The sequence below is a fragment of the Mizuhopecten yessoensis genome, unplaced genomic scaffold, assembly GCF_002113885.1.
Source record: "Mizuhopecten yessoensis strain PY_sf001 unplaced genomic scaffold, ASM211388v2 scaffold6383, whole genome shotgun sequence".
Classification (NCBI taxonomy): domain Eukaryota; kingdom Metazoa; phylum Mollusca; class Bivalvia; order Pectinida; family Pectinidae; genus Mizuhopecten; species Mizuhopecten yessoensis.
The window spans coordinates 571,489-593,581 of record NW_018406522.1 but is presented as its reverse complement, the minus strand read 5'-3'; the positions used below and the strand labels follow the sequence as shown (position 1 = coordinate 593,581).

At 37.5% G+C, this 22,093-nt stretch overlaps 1 protein-coding gene across 19 annotated transcripts in view; it reads left to right on the top strand.

Annotated features, from left to right (window-relative positions):
* LOC110452090 (serine-rich adhesin for platelets-like) overlaps nucleotides 1-22,093 on the top strand; it is a 291,726-nt gene that overhangs the window by 124,785 nt on the left and 144,848 nt on the right. The window contains exon 1 of one of the 19 annotated variants that reach the window (XM_021500397.1): nucleotides 9,636-11,848. The exons of the other annotated variants lie outside the window; for them this stretch is intronic. Coding sequence (XP_021356072.1) covers nucleotides 10,085-11,848 — 1,764 coding nt within the window. The 5' untranslated portion in view covers nucleotides 9,636-10,084. Of the gene's footprint in view, nucleotides 1-9,635; nucleotides 11,849-22,093 lie in introns of those variants that run through there. 19 annotated transcript variants of the gene reach the window in all.

Below are 22,093 nucleotides of genomic sequence, written 5' to 3'. Positions count from 1 at the left end.
TTATCTAGCCTTCTGATAATTATCATTGGCAACACAGCCTGTGAGTGTTGGAAATGTTTTTGTAAAGATGTTCCAAGCCCTGATGAGAAAGCTGCGTGCTTGTGAAATCCGTTATTGTGGTAAAAAAAACAGTGGGCATAGAACTTAAGAACATCACAATCACACAATACATTACTATCCAACATAACATGAGGCCATGCAACAGAATGCTTAGCTAGCCAAAATGAAATGTAGGTAAATTTGATTTGAAGCCTGGCAGGGCAAAAAACATACTCCACAAAGTCGAATCTTGATACGAGAAAACAACTGTGTCGGTTGGTTTTGTCATACCGGAAGGCAATTGGTTACCAAGGGATGGTTACCTAGGCAATTATGCTGCAGTATAGCCTGATACTCAAAAATATCTTCACTCATTCAAAAAACATCTTTCTAATTTAAATTGCCAAGGGATCTTGTTAGAATCAAAGTATTAATTATTTGAAAAAGTGTGTAAATTTTGATGACTATTTCTGAGAGGTTAAAGGTTATAATTGTTTCCGGGGGAACAAGATTCCATACCAACCCTTCGTAAATTGAAAATAGACCCCATTTCCTTATTTTAATGCACTTGTCTGGGAATGTCATTATCAACAGATTAAAAATCAGAAGCACAGGTTGATGGTTACGTAATTATATTTTGGAAACTACATAAAAAAAACACTTATAGTGCATCTTTAGGAACATCCTAGACAGTTAAAGCACCTGAGGCAGGAGACATTGAGTGGCAAGCAGGCGATATGGATGACTTAAGAAAAAATTAACATTGACAAATTTTATTTTTTCCTTCATTTAAACTGGTCTTCAGTTTTATGTACTTTCCTATTAATGAAAACTGACTTGAACCTAAAACTCAAATTGGAAGCATTGTTTTTAGACCTTTTTTTTTGTTAGATATTTTTTTGTTTTTTATGGTACTGTGAAATCACTAATTTTTGTGGAATTTTTATTTTGTTGATTCCGTGGGTTAAATCTTCATCTATGAATTCAAAGGTCCATGAAGTGATTACAATTTTGATATAAAGCAATTTCCCGTTCGAGTGGCTACTCTTAATACACAAATTCATGTAACCATGGATTGGTGTTTTGTCAGGAAGCCACGAAATTTGGGCCCCCTGGAAAATATCTGATGTCGCAGAAAATATAAAAGATTTTTTGAGACACTCAGAAACAAAATATGATTAAAAGAACTTTTATTTCAAATTATTTAAACAATTAGATTTTAATGATCTAGTGTTCTTAACAATAGTTTTTTTTCCATAAATGTTAAAAAAATAAATTAACAGAAGGACTTGGTTTTTTTACCTTTAGTAATCTCCTTTGGGGGACCCCTGTATGTAATTTACCCTCCAGGTAGGCCCCTGTAGGGAGTTAATGCCCTCTATGTTTAGATTAATGATGACCCCTGATCTGTTGGTTACATCAGAGGGACAGGAGGACCAGGTACACACACTGGCCTGGGGATGAGGAGAAAACCACGGCAACCATGCCCACATATAATCAAAGCATCGTTAGCTTGACTACCATCACTTTTTTGGATTTTTTTTTATATATATTGATAAATAGATATTATTTTGATAAATGATTTTTTTTTGTCATGTATATATTCCATTGTTATGATAAAAAGCTATGAATTCAAAAAAAAATAATTGAAATGAAGTAAGAAAAAAAAATGATTTTTTAAAATGAGAGTTGTAAGCTGACAAAACTACTGAGAATTTGTTGTATCTATCACTTGATAACTGTTTACAAACATTTGAACTCTTTCTTCACTTCCTAATTTTGTTCACATCTAATTATCCTTACTTTTCTGGAAGCTGCCTAAAACATTTCTACACCCCTAGATTTATTATAGACTAAAGCTTCCAATGACTCTTTGATGATTTCATTTCAGAACTTTCTCACATGTTGGGATCCTATCAAGCAGACTTATATCAATTTGATTTATTTTCATCGTTCAAATTATTTCGTGGTGTTATAAAAATCTGAACACATGTAAATTTTTATTTTATTTTTTAATGATTTTTTTTTAACAATATGTATCGTTAAATAATTCCTTTATGTTGTTTATTTGGTGGAGTAATTGTACTTTGTTTATAAATATCCAGATGTTAATGCCTAGCTAAAGATAACCAACAGATACCAGCGTAAAAATTTTACGATAATTCCCCTGTAAGTGCATCTACCTGGAAACCTATTTAACGTTCTGGGGTATGGTATCTGTGCACCTGGTGCGATCCAATTAGGATACCTGAGCACCTGTCGGGATTGGATTTACATAACCGTAGTATATATATCAAACTCCTTCACTGACCAATTAAGATATCTTTATAAAAGGGTTAGTTTCTTTGGAAAATCTAGTAGAACTCGTTGAGTATATTGGATGTCCATTGCATCAGTATAACATAGCATGTGACAGTCAAATTCTTCTGTTCTGCTGTAAATGGTAAAAGCATTCTTCACATTTTTACCAGAAATTGACAGACCAATTTATCATCATCTTTTGATTAACATTCTTAATTTGAAATCAAATATTTCTATTTTGATGTTGTAGTAAGTTAAATTAAAAATTAAATTCAGTCCCCTACAGAATAGAAGAGGCTTCAGGATTAAACCTTGATGAAAGGCTGCTAAATCTAGGTATAGGTTGCAGAATATCCAATCAATTTCTAGACTTCAAGATATCAATTAAGCCTGTTACATATGCCATCATTGGGTCACTAGGCAACTAGAACACATCGCCCTCAGGAAAGATTCAAACATACTGTGAATATAAATCTCAGGCCCCTGTGTATATTTTTCTACAATGAGTATATTTCCCATTCCATCTATATATATATATATAAATATCTTGCCCAGTTCCTGAGTTCCAAGATAATTATCTGGTAGTTGTTTGTTAGTTTTCTCACTTGTTCTCCTCATTGCATGCTGTACTCTACTCCCAATCACTGTTCTTTATCTCTTTCCTCTTCTTTCCTTTTTCCTCCATTGTCCCTCTAAACCAATATCCCTTTACCCCACCCCTTCCCATCTGTTATAGACTGTGTCAGTAAACAAGTTTTTATCTTCCCCTCCCCGACTCCCCATCACCCTTTGCTTTAGAATCTCCCCCTTCCATTCCATATTTCTCCATTAACTCATTCACCCCTGAAGACACATTTCAACTCTTCCATTTCAAATGTTGGAATAGTTCATTATGAATTTTCAGGGGTGAATGAGTTGAAGCATCTCCCCTTTCCATTCTGCATTTCTCCCTCCCGTCTCTGCAGCCTCACCTTAACCTCACCCCACACATACAAACCAGGTAGGGATGAATGGGTGAAAGAATAAATGTTTTTTTTCCAACTTTTTCCTTTTCCCATCTCTCCATCACACAAATGACTTGTTCCTTTTTCCCCCGACTCCATCCTTCCTCTCATCATCAGAGCTAGTTTCTGATCACTATGTGTACAAATAGACAGCTAATTAACCTGTAGGTTTGTCTTACAAAAACACTTAACTGATTACAAAACTGTCTATAATCTTTTACTCATTGCAGCATGCAAAAGAAAAAGTCTAAATCAAAACATTTTGAATCAGTATTTAAAATTTGTGTTTTCATAAGTCATAGGAAAAGAATGGAATAACCATGTCAGGTTTAAGATTCAGATGTTTGGAGACAGTTTTACGTACGAGTTCTGTATAAAGCCCTGTAGTGATGTATTTTCAATTATTAAGAAAAAAAGTCTGAAGTTCTAAACTAGGGGGAGATAAGCTAGTGGTAAAATGCAGCAGAGTAATTCTTGATAAAAACTTAGGGGCTGGTAGCCAGTCTATGATCTATTAGGTCCTGCAGTTCCCTTGACGGTCTGGATGTTTTAGACATTGTGATAGACAACCTTGTGTGCCCAGGTGTAAAGAGATATGATGGTAGGGACTTACCTTGTGTGGTCGTGTCTTCATAGGTCCACCGGTCAAGGATAAGGAGAGTGACCTTTGTGTTAATTTATTTATATCATTTCTTCAACACCTGAAGACAAGTTTTTAAGAACAAGTCACCTTGTGCAAAATTAAAATCTTTATTTCTTACACAGGACATGATGTGAATGTGATAGTGCTGTCAGCATTGTTTTATGACGTAACAGGGAATTATTCCTGATGTTGAATATCTATCACAAGACGTGTGATTTTCTCCTACCTGTGACTATACAACACCTGTATTACAGGTGAGCTGTAAGGGGAAAGATCTGATACATTTGAATCCTTTTATGTCAAAGGTTCCAGGATCTCAAACATTTCAGTTCCCTGTTATTTAGAAAATTTGTAACAGGATATCAAAACAATTTTTCAAGCTCTTTTTTGTGTTGTGTGAATTAATCTGAAATAGAAACTTTGATGGTTATAATGACTTTTGGAATCATATGCAATCTTAAACACAGTTCAAGACATTTTTTTTTTTTTTTTTTTTACACCATTGATTTATAATATCTAGTCAATCATATGTTCTTCCAGCCCTATGGTATTTTATCTGGTAGACAGTTCGCCAGATTAAATTACTCTATAACATTACCCCTGACCTACAAAAATTAATGCTCTGTCAGTTAAATTTTAAAACGGGAATTAATTTGGAACTGACATGCCAAAACTCTTTGACAAATGGTGATTGATGGGTATAGCTGGAAAAAGATTTCCCCATGTTTTTATATCGGAGAGAAAAAATAAAAATTATCTGGGCTACTGGTGCCAAGCATCTTCTGAAGCAAAGTGACAAAAACAAAACACTCGGCTCATAAATACCACGGAGGAATTATTTTTAGAGCGAGCTTTACATGATTCCTCCAGCAAAAACTAGGCAACATGTTTACATTTAATTTACAAAGAGTTGAATTGATGAATTATCTTTTGAGAAAATCTTGAAATCTTTATATCAGTGACAATCCATATTGCCATGGTAACTGATAAATCGTATTATCTGTGCAAAAGCTTGCAGGAGACTCAATGTATGGAAGATTTCAATTTATATCGTTTTTATCAGAAAATCTGAAGAGGGTTGAGGTTTTTTTCCTAACAATTGATACATACCAAGTAATAGACTGTCGTCTGCTCTGCAAGAAAGGTCAAATTTTCTCAAGGTCAATAAAGGTAGTTTTATGGGATATGTATGCAGTTTCCCTTGGAGATCGCTGCATGGTTTCTTTGATTCAGTCTGATATTTCTTATGTATAGGTTTTCCTTGGCACCCTGTAGGATAGTCTATACAATGTTGAGATGATTTCAAGACAAAGTATGTTTGAGAAATACGAAGAACTTGTCTGTGTTAGCCTTCCAGACAGGTACATGTATGTTATTGTGTTCATATGCTTACAGACAGCTCTGTAAATGAAGCAGTCTGTTTGTCAGAGGTCACAAGGTGTATTCATTCACATTCTGGCAAAACTTTTGTAAAAAAAAAAGACTAGCATATTTTACAAGTACTATTTGCCCAGAGGTCAGAGGTTATTTACGAAATGAGGTCAAAGATCAAGTACTCTAGATGTCTATTTTGCTTTGATCAGGGAGATACAGCGGATTGTTTGTGAATGGACTTGGAGGAGAAGTACTTGAAAATAATTGTTTTTCTTTCGTTCGACAACAGTAATTTCAGGATCGAGTTGCTTCCAGATTGTCATAATGCTGGTGCGTCAAGTGTAGCCAGAATCGGGAACTAACCTGGTGCACATGGCGGACTCGACAAATGTGATACATATCGCCAGATTTTCATATTTCTTACGGGTGATGTCATATGGTATATACTTACAGTTTATATCAAATTACCGGGGGAGATGATTACTCACTATTTCATTACTACGAATATAAATGAAATGTCGTTTCCAGTTCAGGACAAACATGTTCGGGCTGATTTATACCAGCTGGAGAGATGAAACAGCCTTGGTGATTAGACAATGAGTTTGCGTCTGTAAAAAATGTCAAAGTTGAAACCCGATGTTGTGATGGAGAGCTCCAAATAGGTGTCAAATTTCGTAGCTATGTGTGGATGCTATCTGTACAAGTGACTCTGTTTACACTTATTTTACCCATCCTACTCCGTTTTATCAATTTGTGTACACTTAACCAGTTCATGTACCATTACTGGTACAAATTGTAGCATAACGTGGAATCGTTTCTGGAAAGTATGCTGAGGAAGCTCCGCTATAGAGATTCACACAAAAATGGAAGAAATGTATGTAAATAGGACTATACATATGTTTATAGTTGAGGATCTGTCATCAACTTCAACACATGTTGTGAAGTCCACACATTTTGACCTGTCAACTGGTATCCGAGTCTCCGGGCGACTGCGACAGAAGATGTTTTTCTCCCCAGCATTCTAGAGGTAGAGAAACTGGACAGGCTGAAGCTATCAAGCATGTTGATGAATGGGCTGTGACAATTATTTCAGCTGAAATATTTCGTGAGATTTTTTTATTGCTGACTTCTTTACTGGTGTAATTAGTGTAGATGGTGTCGTAAAAATTCTCCGTAAAACGATACTCCACTGTAAGCCGCAGGAAATACTTGACTGGTATTATGACCTTTTTACTATGTTCATTCAGAAAGGTACTATCAGTGTCGGATATCCATAAACACACTCTAACCTGAAGTTTCATTGAGGATTCGAAAGTTCATGGAGTCCTAAAAATAAGTTTTGTGGAAGATATGACTTTTTGATGTATACGTACAATTCCTTGGAATTATATTTACAGAACAGACGGAGATTCTTCAAAGTGGATTTTTGTGTTCCTGCTGAAAGGCTTATGGCCGAGTTTTATGTGGGGTAGATATCTGGTGTATTATAGACACTAGCTATGTAGAGTTCACATCAGGAATTGTGCTGTGGTGTATTGTAAAAGACTTACGATAATTTCAATTTGGAAAGATTTACCAGAAAACATTTGACCGATTGTTATATATCACAAGTATACACACATGTGGTTTTGAAAAAAAAGCTGTTTTGATACTTCAAGCACATGTGTGTAGGGCTCATTGGCTGGAGGTAATCCAGGAAATTGAAACTCTTGAATGTTTGGATGTGGAATTATGTCAGAAAAAAATCTCCGATGTTTAGGATCTTTTTATGCTGAAGACATTGGATAGACAAGAAAAAGAACATTTTTTATGATCATATTATCATGTGGATTCTGAATAGAACTTTTTATGAATAATTTTCATGGTTTGCTTGAGGAATTAAAATACATTTTCAGGCTAGAATCAATTGATGGAAATTAAGGATTCTGGTTGGACTATCTATAAATTGATAATTGACCTAGCAATTCTTTTAGTCTGAAGAGTTTAAAACTCAACACATCGTCATTTACCGGACTGGTTGCTAAGGCGGCCATGACAGTTTGTTGCAAGGGAGATGTTAACAGAGATACTGACAGGTCCCTAGTTACCAATGGATGGTCAGTGCTGGCATTAACTTTGTTTATATAATACGGACCCATGGTGTGGAACTCTTCGAAAGGGAAGTTATTTTTGCCCTACAGGAATCTAGGAATTCAGGTGCAATTTTTCTAACTCGGAAAAGTGGAATGGGCTTAATGTGAAATGTGCATAGAGAATTCAATCAAATGAAGCCTGGATGAATTACATTCCAAGATTTGATTTAAATATCAACTAATAATGTTTCATCTGGAGAGAAATGCTAACTCATTAGAAGGAGTATGGATGTAGAAATACCGGATCACAGGAGACATCTGCAGTGGAGTGTATAGCCCAATAGGTTCTAGTACATCTTCTGTATGTTAAAATGTGTCTTATGCTGGGTGTAACTGGATAGATTTATCATGGTCCATTATGACTGATTCATCTTGTCTGATGGAAGAAAAATAGATTTCAGACATTTTTACTTCATTATAATGCAATAACACCAAATTAAAGCGATATACATGCAGTTGTGAATCTGTTAAAGTAGAATCTGTTACCATAGTTACTGGTACCAGATTACATTTTTCTGAAGCTTTAATCATAGATAACATTTTTTTGACTTAACTATTGACACAAATATCTGAAGCTACCAAAGTTACATTTTTTTTCATAATAATAATTTTTTTATTTTTTTTTGTAAGAGGAAAGCTAACAGGACATTGAGTCCTAGATATGATCTGCACTTCGTTTTAGATAGACACATGACATTTTAAATCTCATTGTACAAGTGTTAACAACTCAAAAGTCAATTTCAAATGAGCCTGTAGCGTACTGTTACTGTGGAGGTCTGATACTATCTATGTCCCATCTGGGAAGTGTTTTGTTTCCACGGATACAGGTCGAACCATAACACCGGGATTTATTTCTTTTGTCTGTCTAACTCATCATCTGTAACATTTCCGTTTCCTCGTATGTTTTCATCGCCTCCTCATCACCTCGGATACAGCTATTACGAGATACAAAAGTGTCAGAGTGACGGGAAACAAAAAAACTAGGATTGTGTTCAAGTTTGAAAGTTTAAAAAACGAGGTTGTAACTAGAAGAGAAAAAAAAATGATAATCTCTGCCAAGATATAGCGGATATATACAGAGTGACATGATGATTGAATCATAACAGAAAAACCGGTGATCTTTTAGTTTATTTTTATTTTAATTCAGTTTGTTAAGAGCAGAAGAAAAGATAATCTCTACCAAGATAGAATCTGAAGGATATACAGAGTGACTTAATGATGAAATAAGAACAGGAATTCCATGATTTTAAAATTTGAAAACTTTTAAAATATATTGAGAGAAAAAAAATGATAATCTCTGAAAAGATTATGGTGGTGATGAAATAATTTGTGAAGGTGAGAAATAGGATGAAAATCCTCAGCTTCATCTCAGTAATCTGATAGAAAGGTTTTACGCTAGGATCCTGGAGGGCTGCTGTGGTGGAAAGGGGTGTTACAGCTGTAGGGGGTGTAGGAATCCCTGTTACAGACACACTGCTGGTGATTATTGTCTGTGAGGTGTTAATCTCTGGAATACACGTATTAGTGTAATCCTACTGGTAATCTAACAAGGTCTATATATGTGTAGGTGTTAATACTGTGTCGGTGCTCGACTGGGTCAAGGAGAAGTGGAAAGACTGACCTTATTTATGTATATTGGTGCTAATAACACACATATTTGTTGTGCTTTGTTTCTGATATATGCTATACTGCATACCGAAAAACTTTTATCATAGAACATTTGATATCTTTATTCCTTGGTGCTAACACATGCAGTATTTATGTTTTTTGATAATCATTCAGACCATTCTATGTATTGTTGTTGAGACGATTTATATTGAGGAAAAGAATTTGTGCAATTAGCATTAGCCCTGTACAGATATATATTACATGTCTTACAAGTATCTGGATCATGTACTTACAATGTATTAGTGCTAATTCACAGTAGGTGATACTTCCTGTCTTGGGATATATGCTATATATATTGGTGCTGACACACTAGCAGTACATATACCCTGACCAGGTAGATATTGGGTGTAAAAGTTAAAACTGAGAGGCATGGGGTTATAGCCGACTAGGTGTAGAGATAAGACGTTTGACCAGGTAGATGTAGTAACAGAGGATGAGGAGCCTAGCTCTCACACTCAGGCTTGTCCGGTGTTTCTCTGTGGAGAGTGAAGCTGCAGTCTACCGCACATCTGACTAGCTGCCAACACTCTTACAAATAGACCCACAGATTGGGAACGCATTGATGAGGAAATCTAAGGTATAACCATTTCAAAACAGGCATCGGGATGTTTAGTTGGTGCGTCAGGTTTTAAAAATCACCCAAACTTGGATGGTTCGAAGAATGCACCCCGGAAATTTTAAACAGTGTCGGGGTACGCTGATGGACCACACCCCTTCCTAACGGAGTACTTGTACCCCGGGGCCTTGTGCTGGCTAACTGGAGCTTGACATGCATCACCTGTAAAACATGGAAACATGGCACAATACCAACTGTTGTGTGTAAACTGTTACCACGGTTATCAAAACACGGAAATTCATAAACCACAAATACCACAAGTATTGGCAAAGTGAAAGTACAGCAGCTATAAAAAAAATTACATACCATGTTGAAATTTGTTTCACGAAAACCCCCAAAGGGAAAAACAGGTAATCAACATTACAGTGACTATCATTACCAAGAACCACAAGCTCCAAAAGTGCACCAGACAAGGCTTTTTCGGCCGAGGGTTTCTTCAGGAATGAGAAGCCCTCCAAATTTCGACCCCTTAAAGGGAGATAAGTCTCATATACACATGTCAGATAATGCAGGAAGGGACAGTTTGGGATATGACGCGACCAGTGAAGGTCAGGCAGAATGTGTATATGATAATCTGGACAAGGTCAGAGACCGGTCAAAACAGATGCAGGAAAACGGTCAGGATATAAGTTTTGACTCATCTGACCTCACCAGGTCACGGTCACCAAGCAACTTGAGTTCAGAGTCATCACCTTACGGAAGTTTACGGAAAAAGTATGAAAAATTTCAGGATCCGCGACGGAGTGGTCATGGATATCGTCATGTGACCTGGAGTCCTGATGTAACCAATGGTGACAACCTACCAATGATCAGTGAGAAATATGTTGCAGCGAACTCACATGGCCAATCTCCTTATAATTTGGCCACGAGGACTTATATGGCAGACGATTATGTACATCGGAAACCTGATATGTCTCACTTACGTTACACGGTTGGCAATGTCAAGGATTGTATACAAACAGTTCCAGGGCCAAATGTTCATGGGTCTGGAAGGACAGTCAACATGTCCGAACAATTCAGGGGAGACAAACGTGCCAATGTGTCCGACATGTATACCTCACGGAATAAACCAGTGCAATCTAAACTGATGACTTCAACCGATTCAAATTTAAGTGACCTTCAATTAGGACCTTGTCAATTTCCAAGGGACCTTGACCAATCCTTAGGTGAACCGTCATCGCTGACTGACAGCGGCCCTAACTATGCATATTATACAACCCTACCAGCCAATTTCAGTACACGATCAAACTTTGTGTTTTCTCCTCGTATTTGTAGCACACCTGTGAAAGATTTGTCAAAAACAAAAGAGAAACCGAGATTAAAAGTCATCATTCCGCCAAAGGAAAAGGATTTTCAGTTGACCAATCAGCACACATTCCCTAGTCATGTGACCAACAAATGTGGATCAGATGATGGAAACGATGAATATGACAACATCGACATAGAGACAGATCAAAAAGATTACAGAAGAAAAACAAGTGAAGTTGCACGACAGGAAGCATTTAAAACAGACAATATTTCAGCCAGGCACCAGGATGTAGGAAAATGGAAGACTCAATCTTCACAATCTAAAACTAATTATCCGGGGTTGTTTTGTACTTCACAGTCGGAGCCTCGTCAAAAAGATCAACCTATGCAACAGTCTCCAGCTAGACAGTCAGACATGATGGATCAGGGTCCAAAACAGGTTCGCAGAGGGTTTCCACGGCTTTTTCTCCCAAAGGAAAATTCTTGGAAAAAAACGCCTGTGAGTGGCCATCCGACTACATGTACGACCACCACTGTGGAATCAACAGGATTCCAGGCGGAAGATAAAAGAGACAGACATTATCACCATTTTGACAGTTTAGTGAGATCACCTAGGATAATTCCTGAGCCGAAAAGAGTGGAAACAGGTCCAGTTCTGTATCAACAGATACGAAAAGTAGGTGAAGGTCAAGATAAGGACGGTTACCCAGTGGGGAGGTACACGGAACAGCCTCCCACCCATAAGCTTTGGGAAGGGCGTGATATTTACAATAAGGGAGGATATCAAGAGGGAAGGTTCATGGAACAGCCTTCTTCACACAAGGTAAGTTAGGCATGTAATAAGTAAGGTGACCGATTAGGGGAGACAACTGGCTTACATATGGTGGTCGTGAGGAGGAGGTTAAGTCTATTATGTGTGAGGTTTTTTTTATCAGTAGAGAATGAGATAAGGGGAGACAACCTGCTTACGTATTTGGGGGGGGGGGGGTCAAGTCTATCACATTTGAGGTTTTCATCAGTAGAGAATGAGATAAGGGGAGACAACCTGCTTACGTATTTGGGGGGGGGGGGGTCAAGTCTATCATCTTTGAGGTTTTCATCAGTAGAGAATGAGATGAGGGGAGACAACCTGCTTACATACCGTGGTCGCGGGGGGATGAAGTCTATTATGTGTAAGGTTAAGATCAGTAGAGAATGAGTTACTGCCCTTACATTTGATAAAAAAAAGTATAAATGTGAGGTAGAGATTTAAACAAGGGCTTTGTCAACTACTCATGTCAATAAAAGTGAGAAAAATGGACACCAATATAAGGACCAAATCCATTTGCGGTCCTTCTTCATGTAAAAGTGTACCTCTGAGGATGAGAATGGGACAGTGCCCCCAGCACCATGCACAACCATCTTCTTGCCAGTTTGGATTTGTATTAAGGATACAATGGTGATGGTAGTTCAGAGGGTCAAGTATTTAATGAGAACCATCCCTCCCCCTCACTCCATAGATAGGACATATCTCCTGTGTAATCTTACTGCATGTAGGCTACAATCCATAAGTATCAACAGGGGGTAGATACCCTGTACCACACATGTTGTACATCAGTACTGGTCAGACATACATTGTAGTATACCCTAACTACCACCTGTCTGTAGTGTTCGTGTTGTACATCAGTACTGGTCAGACATTGTAGTATACCCTTACTACCACCTGTCTGTAGTGTTCGTGTTGTACATCAGTACTGGTCAGACATACATTGTAGTATACCCTAACTACCACCTGTCTGTAGTGTTCGTGTTGTACATCAGTACTGGTCAGACATTGTAGTATACCCTTACTACCACCTGTCTGTAGTGTTCGTGTTGTACATCAGTACTGGTCAGACATACATTGTAGTATACCCTAACTACCACCTGTCTGTAGTGTTCGTGTTGTACATCAGTACTGGTCAGACATTGTAGTATACCCTTACTACCACCTGTCTGTAGTGTTCGTGTTGTACATCAGTACTGGTCAGACATACATTGTAGTATACCCTAACTACCACCTGTCTGTAGTGTTCGTGTTGTACATCAGTACTGGTCAGACATTGTAGTATACCCTTACTACCACCTGTCTGTAGTGTTCGTGTTGTACATCAGTACTGGTCAGACATACATTGTAGTATACCCTAACTACCACCTGTCTGTAGTGTTCGTGTTGTACATCAGTACTGGTCAGACATTGTAGTATACCCTTACTACCACCTGTCTGTAGTGTTCGTGTTGTACATCAGTACTGGTCAGACATACATTGTAGTATACCCTAACTACCACCTGTCTGTAGTGTTCGTATTGTACATCAGTACTGGTCAGACATTGTAGTATACCCTAACTACCACCTGTCTGTAGTGTTCGTATTGTACATCAGTACTGGTCAGACATTGTAGTATACCCTAACTACCACCTGTCTGTAGTGTTCGTATTGTACATCAGTACTGGTCAGACATTGTAGTATACCCTAACTACCACCTGTCTGTAGTGTTCGTGTTGTACATTTGCCAACGTTCCAATTCTTGCATACATGTTTTTAACAATAATAAAGCAACAATAAAGTCTACAAATATAGGTGTGGGGTTGTGGTATAGGGATGAAGGGAGTTTATTGGGGGCAGATTGGTTTGGTTTGAGGTGGGATGGGGTGGGGGTATTGAAGGTTGTGGTAGGGGGAGGAGTGGAGGCTGTGGTTGGGTTGGCTGTGGGGTGGGGGTATTGAAGGTTGTAGTAGGATGGAGGGGGGTGGAGGCTATGGTTGGGTTGGCTGTGGGGTGGGGGTATTGAAGGTTGTGGTAGGGGGAGGAGTGGAGGCTGTGGTTGGGTTGGCTGTGGGTGAGTGTATTGAAGGTTGTAGTAGGATGTGGGGTGGGGGTGGAGGTGTATTGAAGGTTGTGGTAGGATGGAGAAGGGGGGCGGGGCTGGTTTTCAATCTCTGTTTGATGATTCCATTGGTTTGAAGACAATGAGTATTTGAAGATGATAAGTTTGGCTGTTCTGTCTCCAGGAAGGTAGCTAACAAGTACAAACCTGATGAAAGTCGGTACTACTGTATGGGATGATGAATGGTGTCTGATGTGGGGGGTATAACCCTTAGATAAGGACATTAATATGTCTTAAGTACAGATAATGAGCGACCAGTGCTACACCAGCTCTTAGATACATATGTATACTGACACTATTAATAAACCACTGGGTACGGAGGCTGCATACCAAAGCCCACACAAATCACCACCAATAAAACGGGATAAAACACCAGGATGGTTATGATCTAGTACTGTGTTGGAGCAGTAAAGGGGTTAGTTTGGGTCACAGGGCCTTAATAATGGATGTTTAAGGTCAGCTGGGGTCACAATGATTCAATGGGTCACTGTCTAAGGTGAGTTGTGGTCACAGGGCTTCAATAGATCAGTGACTAAGGTCAGTTGTGGTAACAGGTCTTCAATAGGTCAGTGACTAAGGTCAGTTGTGGTAACAGGGCATCAATAGGTCAGTGACTATGTCAGTTGTGGTAACAGGGCTTCAATAGGTCAGTGACTAAGGTCAGTTGTGGTCACAGGGCTTCAATAGGTCAGTGTCTAAGGTGAGCTGGGGTCACAGGGCTTCAATAGGTCAGTGTCTAAGGTCAGTTGTGATCACAGGGCTTCAATAGGTCAGTGTCTAAGGTCAGTTGTGATCACAGGGCTTCAATAGGTCAGTGTCTAAGGTCAGTTGTGATCACAGGGCTTCAATAGGTCAGTGTCTAAGGTCAGTTGTGATCACAGGGCTTCAATAGGTCAGTGTCTAAGGTCAGTTGTGGTCAAAGGGCTTCAATAGGTTAGTGTCTCAGGTCAGTTGTTGTCACAATGATTCAATGGGTCACTGTCTAAGGTAAGCTAGGGTCACAATGATTCAATGGGTCACTGTCTAAGGTAAGCTTGGGTCACAATGATTTAATGGGTCACTGTCTAAGGTAAGCTTGGGTCACAATGATTCAATGGGTCACTGTCTAATGTAAGCTTGGGTCACAATGATTTAATAGGTCACTGTCTAAGGTAAGCTTGGGTCACAATGATTCAATGGGTCACTGACTAAGGTAAGCTTGGGTCACAATGATTTAATGGGTCACTGTCTAAGGTAAGCTTGGGCCACAATGATTCCATGGGTCACTGTCTAAGGTAAGCTTGGGTCACAATGATTTAATGGGTCATTGTCTAAGGTAAGCTAGGGTCACAATGATTCAATGGGTCACTGTCTAAGGTAAGCTTGGGTCACAATGATTCAATGGGTCACTGTCTAATGTAAGCTTGGGTCACAATGATTTAATGGGTCACTGTCTAAGGTAAGCTAGGGTAACAATGATTTAATGGGTCACTGTCTAAGGTAAGCTGGTGTCACAATGATTCAATGGGTCACTGTCTAAGGTAAGCTTGGATCACAATGATTTAATGGGTCACTGTCTCAGGTAAGCTGGTGTCACAATGATTCAATAGGTTAATGACTAAGGTCAGCTGAGGTCATAAGCTTCAATACCTAATTGTTCAAGATCAACTATTTTTCCATTCATTATCCTATGAGAACTACCATCTAACAAGTATTTGCAAATTTTCTAAATTTTCTTCCAATTCCACCACCCCGCTCCCTAGCCCCAAACTTACCCCCACCTCCTGCCCTAGCCCCCACTAAAAAGCCCTACAGCCTTCATATCCCATTCATAGAACTGATCATTGTAATTTACATGAATATTTTGTGAAAAGTTGAATAAATACATTGAGAGCAAATAATTAACAGTAAATTAATCGGAAAGTAGTGCAAATTTGTACGATTACTGATAGAAATGTTAAGAAATATTTACTTTAGGTTGTCTCCCCTTTTTCTAATCTCGGACATAAAGTACATGCTTGGCAACTACAGATGATGCTCAGTATCTCGGTCCATCCTTATCTCTCAAATTGACATAGAAATATGGCTTTCACTAGAAAAAATGGAGGCGGTTTGGCTTCCCCTGGAACAATCTCCGGCACTCTTTGACTTAAAACAGTAGTACAATAATTGGCTGCAATTGAGATAGGCAGGAGATCTTGGACTGTGCTTTCATGTTTTATCAGAAGCCCCTTCACCTCTGTTGAAATTAAAAACATGTAAATATTCTCCTCGCAGTGTTGAGTTACAGCCGAGGAGGATCGCAGTGCCAGGTACATTTATATAACGTTCTGACCAACTGTTAAAGAATCTCTATTATGTGTATTGCCCCTAATATAGCACTTGAGGTTTTAATCAGTTACAAGTATGTTCCTGCCGCGGCTAATACGATGGCTCGTTTGACATTCTTGAAAGGCTATCACTAATGTTTATTACAATATCAAAATTGTTACTCCATTTAGAAATTAATAAAATTAATAGCTGACTTCTTAACTCAAGTTAAAAAATTACAATTTTGTTTCCATTTTCATGTGTAGAAATTTTCAGATGTATTCTTTACCAGTAAAACATTAAACGTTAGTGACGTTTCATGAGGTCAATAAAAGTATTTATTATCCAAAACAAATTGAAGTGAAATATCAGAGTATTAATATCCCTCACTTTGTATAAATTTCGAACAAATTTACAGAATTTGCATCACACTTAAATACAGTAAATGTTGACCAAAGGTGTAAATTAACCTAGACAAAATAGCATGTATTAGAATTTTTTTACAATATGAGTATAGTAAAATCCAGACAAAATGGCCGGAGATGATTTTGTTTGAATTCATGTCAAAGGTAAAATGTATTACTGCAGAAAAAAAAAATCAGTTTTAAAAATCTCGTTAGTCTAATGAGTAATTTTGAGTTAACTCAGAAAATGATGAAACAAAGTGTCTGACACTCTCAAGTAAAATGTACAAGCCTGCATCTTGGTGATGTATGGTGTGTTATAGTGTAGCCATAGGAACCCACTCAGGACACATCTTCATCTTCACATGATATTATGTAATCAAACCAAACATTCTACTGACTTGGATGATGAGAGGTAGTTTAAGTCACAAAAACTCTTCTTACTCAAGACTTCATACCAGTTTACTTCTTTTGAATAAAAACATCTAACTGATTCAGATGTATAAACAAACGATCATTATAAATACATTTACAAGGAATGTTTGAAAATGATAAAAGTGCAGTTATCTCTTGAAAGCTCTTTGCATAGACCTTCATTAAATAGGATTCAGAAGCAATTCCTTTTACAAGACTTTCTTAAACTGTTGCTGTGAAGGTAAAGAGCAACCTCTTACCAAGGATGTGTTGGGTGTGGTGGTAGTGGCATATTTATTTTTTATCTTGAACTCATTCACCCCTGAAGACACATTTGAACTCTTCCATTTCAAAGGTTGGAATAGTTCATTGTGAAATTTCAGGGGTAAATGAGGTAAGTATATTAAATTTTATTCTCCTTTCAATTCTTCAAAAAGAAACAAAAAAATCTTTTAATTACATTTAAAAGAAATATTATATTCTTATTTCATGCTTGTGCATGCAGGCAGGCAATCCTTAAAAATGTTTTGACTGAAGGAAATGGTTCTTTCCCTTGCTACCAACAAAAATAGCTTCATATCCTTGAATCACAGTATCAAAACATCAGCAGCACAATGTTTTTCCAGTAGTAAGCTATAGTTCTCTCTGACCAGGCATTAGCATTCGAACTATTGCCAGATTGGAGTAAAACAGGTATAAAATATGCGCATACCCTGATTATACTTCATAGACCTTAAAGAACATATAAACATATCATCAGGTAATAAAGCTTAACTTTCCAAGGTTAAACATTTGAAATATCCTAAAAAAAGACAAATCGGTATAGCCCTTTCACCACTGTAGACCATAATGGACTCATCCAGATCAATGCATGGTAGAGTCTACTAAAATTACATAGGGGTGAAAGGGTTAGGAACATATCATTTCATTGGTGGCCTATGGATAACATTCCTGAAAGCTGCACATGCCTTGCCTTCCTCATGGTGATCTCTTTTCATTTTTCAAACCAAAGTTTGTAGATTGGTATTGGATCTTCCCATGAACATTTATGTATCTGTTGGCAGTACTTTGAAAGAAACGGTACACCATAGTGTATTTCGGAGGATAGCTGTGTCTAGTCTAGTCAGAGTGCTTTAATGAATTATAATCTTTGTTTTAATTGTCTTTAGATATGATGTCAGCACTACAATTAACTCGTGATAATTGAAGGCATGCTTGCTAATAAGCCCACCCCATTGGAAAAATATACAAGTATTTTGGGTCATACCTTTACTAGGCTTTTTTGTCTTATTACTTGTGTAGGAGAAGACAAGCACTATTAAGTATCATTGTTATCTGTTTAACTCATTCACCCCTGAAGTTTCATAATGAACTATTGCAACCTTTGATTTGGAACAGTTCAAATGTGTCTTCAGGGGCGAATGAGTCAAAGGTCCCTGTCCCGCTGCAGACATACATCAGAGAATGACACTGTAATCTTTGTACACACAGTAACCTCCCCTTAATTTTGCTACTACGTTTCGCTGACCAGACAGCTCAATAAGTTAAAGCAACAGTTTAATGATCGGCAGTCGAGGGTTTGAATCCTCGTCTGGCCCTGTTGCAGTTTTATTCTCAGAAACTTTGTTTTTGTTTTTGTTTATGTCATCTTGATAATTTTTCTAGGTTCCACAATGTATGGTTTCTGTTCAGAAACGATTTGTTAAAGCTATAGTCATTCCAAAAATAAGTTTCCAATGAATCGTTATAGTTTTTGGCAGTGGTATGGGATCAATCCTTAAAATGTATCTGTTTGTCATTTACATATGAAGGTGTTACATACACTGGTAAATTTCATCTGCAGAAAAAAGTTACAGTTCCAAGTGTTCATCTCGTATTGTGTATCTTGAATTGAAAATGTTATCAGTTGGTCTGGGTCTGGCAAATGTTTTACAGATTACTGGTAAACCTGCTTAGAAACAAGCATATCACTGCAGTGACATAATAAAGCCTTGGTTATGACCCGACACACAGACACACATGTAAACTGCGATTTCATCTCTACAATACCAAATAACCATGGTGACGATACCCTGCTAAAGTTAGATAGCTAAAGAATTACCTCCGTGAAGTAAACAGTTGAATGTCATCTGTTCAGTATCATACCAAACAATTTTGCACATGCTCATGTCATTATGAGATGTGCAACAATCCTGTCCTAAAATTTCACGAATATAGAAAACAAAATGTTGGATTGTAGATTAAAAATGGTCTAACAGGTCTAACGATGACAGTGAGGATGACTGTAGATAGGTGTGATATTTAAGAGAGTCCAGCACAGAGTTCTTACTTCTGTATCAAACATAGGGTCCTGACTTACTTGCCTGACTTGTAACAGGTTTATAATAGTCCGAGATCTGTGTATTATATCTCAGTGATGCTGGAGGCTGTGAATTTGCCAAGTATATTTATACCTATAATCTGTGGATGTTTGGTTAAATTAAGCATTACTGACTTTGTGGTTTGTGTATATATATTTTCCAGATGTAATTAAAGATTTACACCCCACTGGGAGAAAGCTTCCTCCACTTAGGAGAGCTCTGATATTGATGATCCTACTAAAAATATGTGAAAGATGGAACTACCGCTAACGATGTGTGATTTATGTAGTTTTAAGTCTGGATAATAAAAAAGATAAATTTTATCAAGGAAATAGGTATTTGCCAATTTAACCTTAAATAATGTAACAGTTATCCTTGATGCTAAGAAATTCTCTTTGAAATTACATTCTAAGCAGATACCACTAAAGTGATAGGATAGGTGACGGTCAGTGATCATGAGTCAGTAGGTTTGACACTGAATTACCTTGATGTGAGGAATATAATGACCTTGACCTTTTCAGTCTCTATCCCCCCTTTGGTTTGAGGAATAAATGATGACCTTCTCAGTCTCTATTTCCTCTGTGGTTTGATGATGATAATGACCTTGACCTTATCAGTATCTATCCCCCCTTTGGTTTGAGGAATAAATGATGACCTTCTCAGTCTCTATTTTCCCTGTGGTTTGATGATGATAATGACCTTGACCTTATCAGTATCTATCCCCCCTTTGGTTTGAGGAATAAATGACCTTGACCTTCTCAGTCTCTTTTTCCGCTGTGGTTTGAGGAATATAATGACCTTGACCTTTTCAGTCTCTATCCCCCCTTTGGTTTGAGGAATAAATGACCTTGACCTTATCAGTCTCTATCCCCCCTTTGGTTTGAGGAATAAATGACCTTGACCTTCTCAGTCTCTATTTCCCCTTTGGTCTCTCATGTTTTTGTAAACAGTGTATCAAGGGGCGGATGCTCATGTAGTTTTTATGCACTATAAAAGTCACCTCAATACAATGGTGATTTTAAATAAATGTATTTAAAGTCTTATTTTAATGTTTTATGTAAATAGCATATTAAGATACAAATTGGAATTGAAATGAATTACAAAGGATCGGAGGTTATAGCTACCAGAGTTAGTCGAGCGTCATATTGTCTAAGGGTGTATCATCTAGTGTATATATATAGACAATTGGTCATTGCAAAATGAAGGAAAAATCTTAAGGATCCCTAGCTAACCCACTGCACTGTAGTTTTTCTTATATACAGTATAGTATTGTTTCAAGAAACTTGGACTATACAATCTTTTCATTGTGTGCTATAGTTCACCAAGAGATTCTTGAAGAATGCAAGTGCTTGTTTTTACAGTGTGCAGAAACTGTTTTATTTTCTATCTGTTGTAGAGAACATAATTCAATAAAAATGGAATTTCAGGTTATAATTGGAACAGGTTTTGTTGAATGCATTTTAATACCGTAGCTATCTTGAGATTCCAGGGGAACAGTTAGTTTTGTGAGTCATAATTGATGAAAGAAGAAAAAAACCTTGTAGGATATTTATGGTCTCCCACTTTAAAACACTGGCTGAGGCTAGCACTGGAGCTCTTTTTTCAGTGAAGGTAAGAATGCTCTAATCTGTTTTTTAGGGAAACAAGAGAGTTTAGTGTACAATATCGTATGCTTATATTGTTGCCGAATATTGGTTCTTTCACTGTGTCAGCTGCTTCCTCACTCTATCTTAAGATAGACACGATTTTTATGCCTTTTTGCCTTTTTTTTCCATCACACACAAAATTGGCATGTTAATGATTTAGGTAGACAGTTACCAGTGATTGCCTGGCGGTAACACATCAATTATCAACCATTGTAAGTTCTACAAACCTCAGCCACTGTACCTAAGTTTTACAAACCTCAGCCACTGTACCTAAGTTCTACAAACCTCAGCCACCGTACCTAAGTTTTACAAACCTCATGCAGCCACCGTACATAAGTTTTACAAACCTCAGCCACAGGATATAAGTTTTATAAACGTCAGCCACTGTACCTAAGTTTTACAAACATCAGTCAGCCACCATTTAATCTCGCAGAGATATACAGCCATACAAAGTTATTAGTGTCTATATAAACAATCAGAGATGTGATGAAGTTTTATCAATATAATTAATCTTCTCAATTATCGATTTAAAACTGTGTGAAACGATTACCATCAGTGAAATGTTCACATTTTATAAACTTCGGAGATAAATTAATCACCTAGTAAATCAATAGCAGCAATGACAGTTTGTTTCCTGGTTATTAAATCAGCTCCTCTTTGATACAAGGGAAATAAAGAAATCTGAACAAAAATTAACAAACTCATTTTGGGTAGCACGTTAAAAAATGGAAATACTTTATATATTATGGCAATTATCTCCTAGGAGCCTTCGTTTTTTTTAATGCTGCATGGACAGCGATATGTTGAATTCAAAATATTCTAAATTGTTTCTAAAGGTTTAGCTGCATGCAGGTGCTTTATATAACCTGTGATTGCATTTGAGCGTAATTGATTTGGGTATGTTGCGTATGATGTTGTGTAGTGAGAACAGGAAGTAGGAAACTCGCTCTCGGAGAAAGTCTCACAGTCGTAATTGAAACATACTGTTGAAATATTTCACGAGTGTTTTCCGTAGGTTTTACAAGCATCAGGCGAGATTCCATCCATCA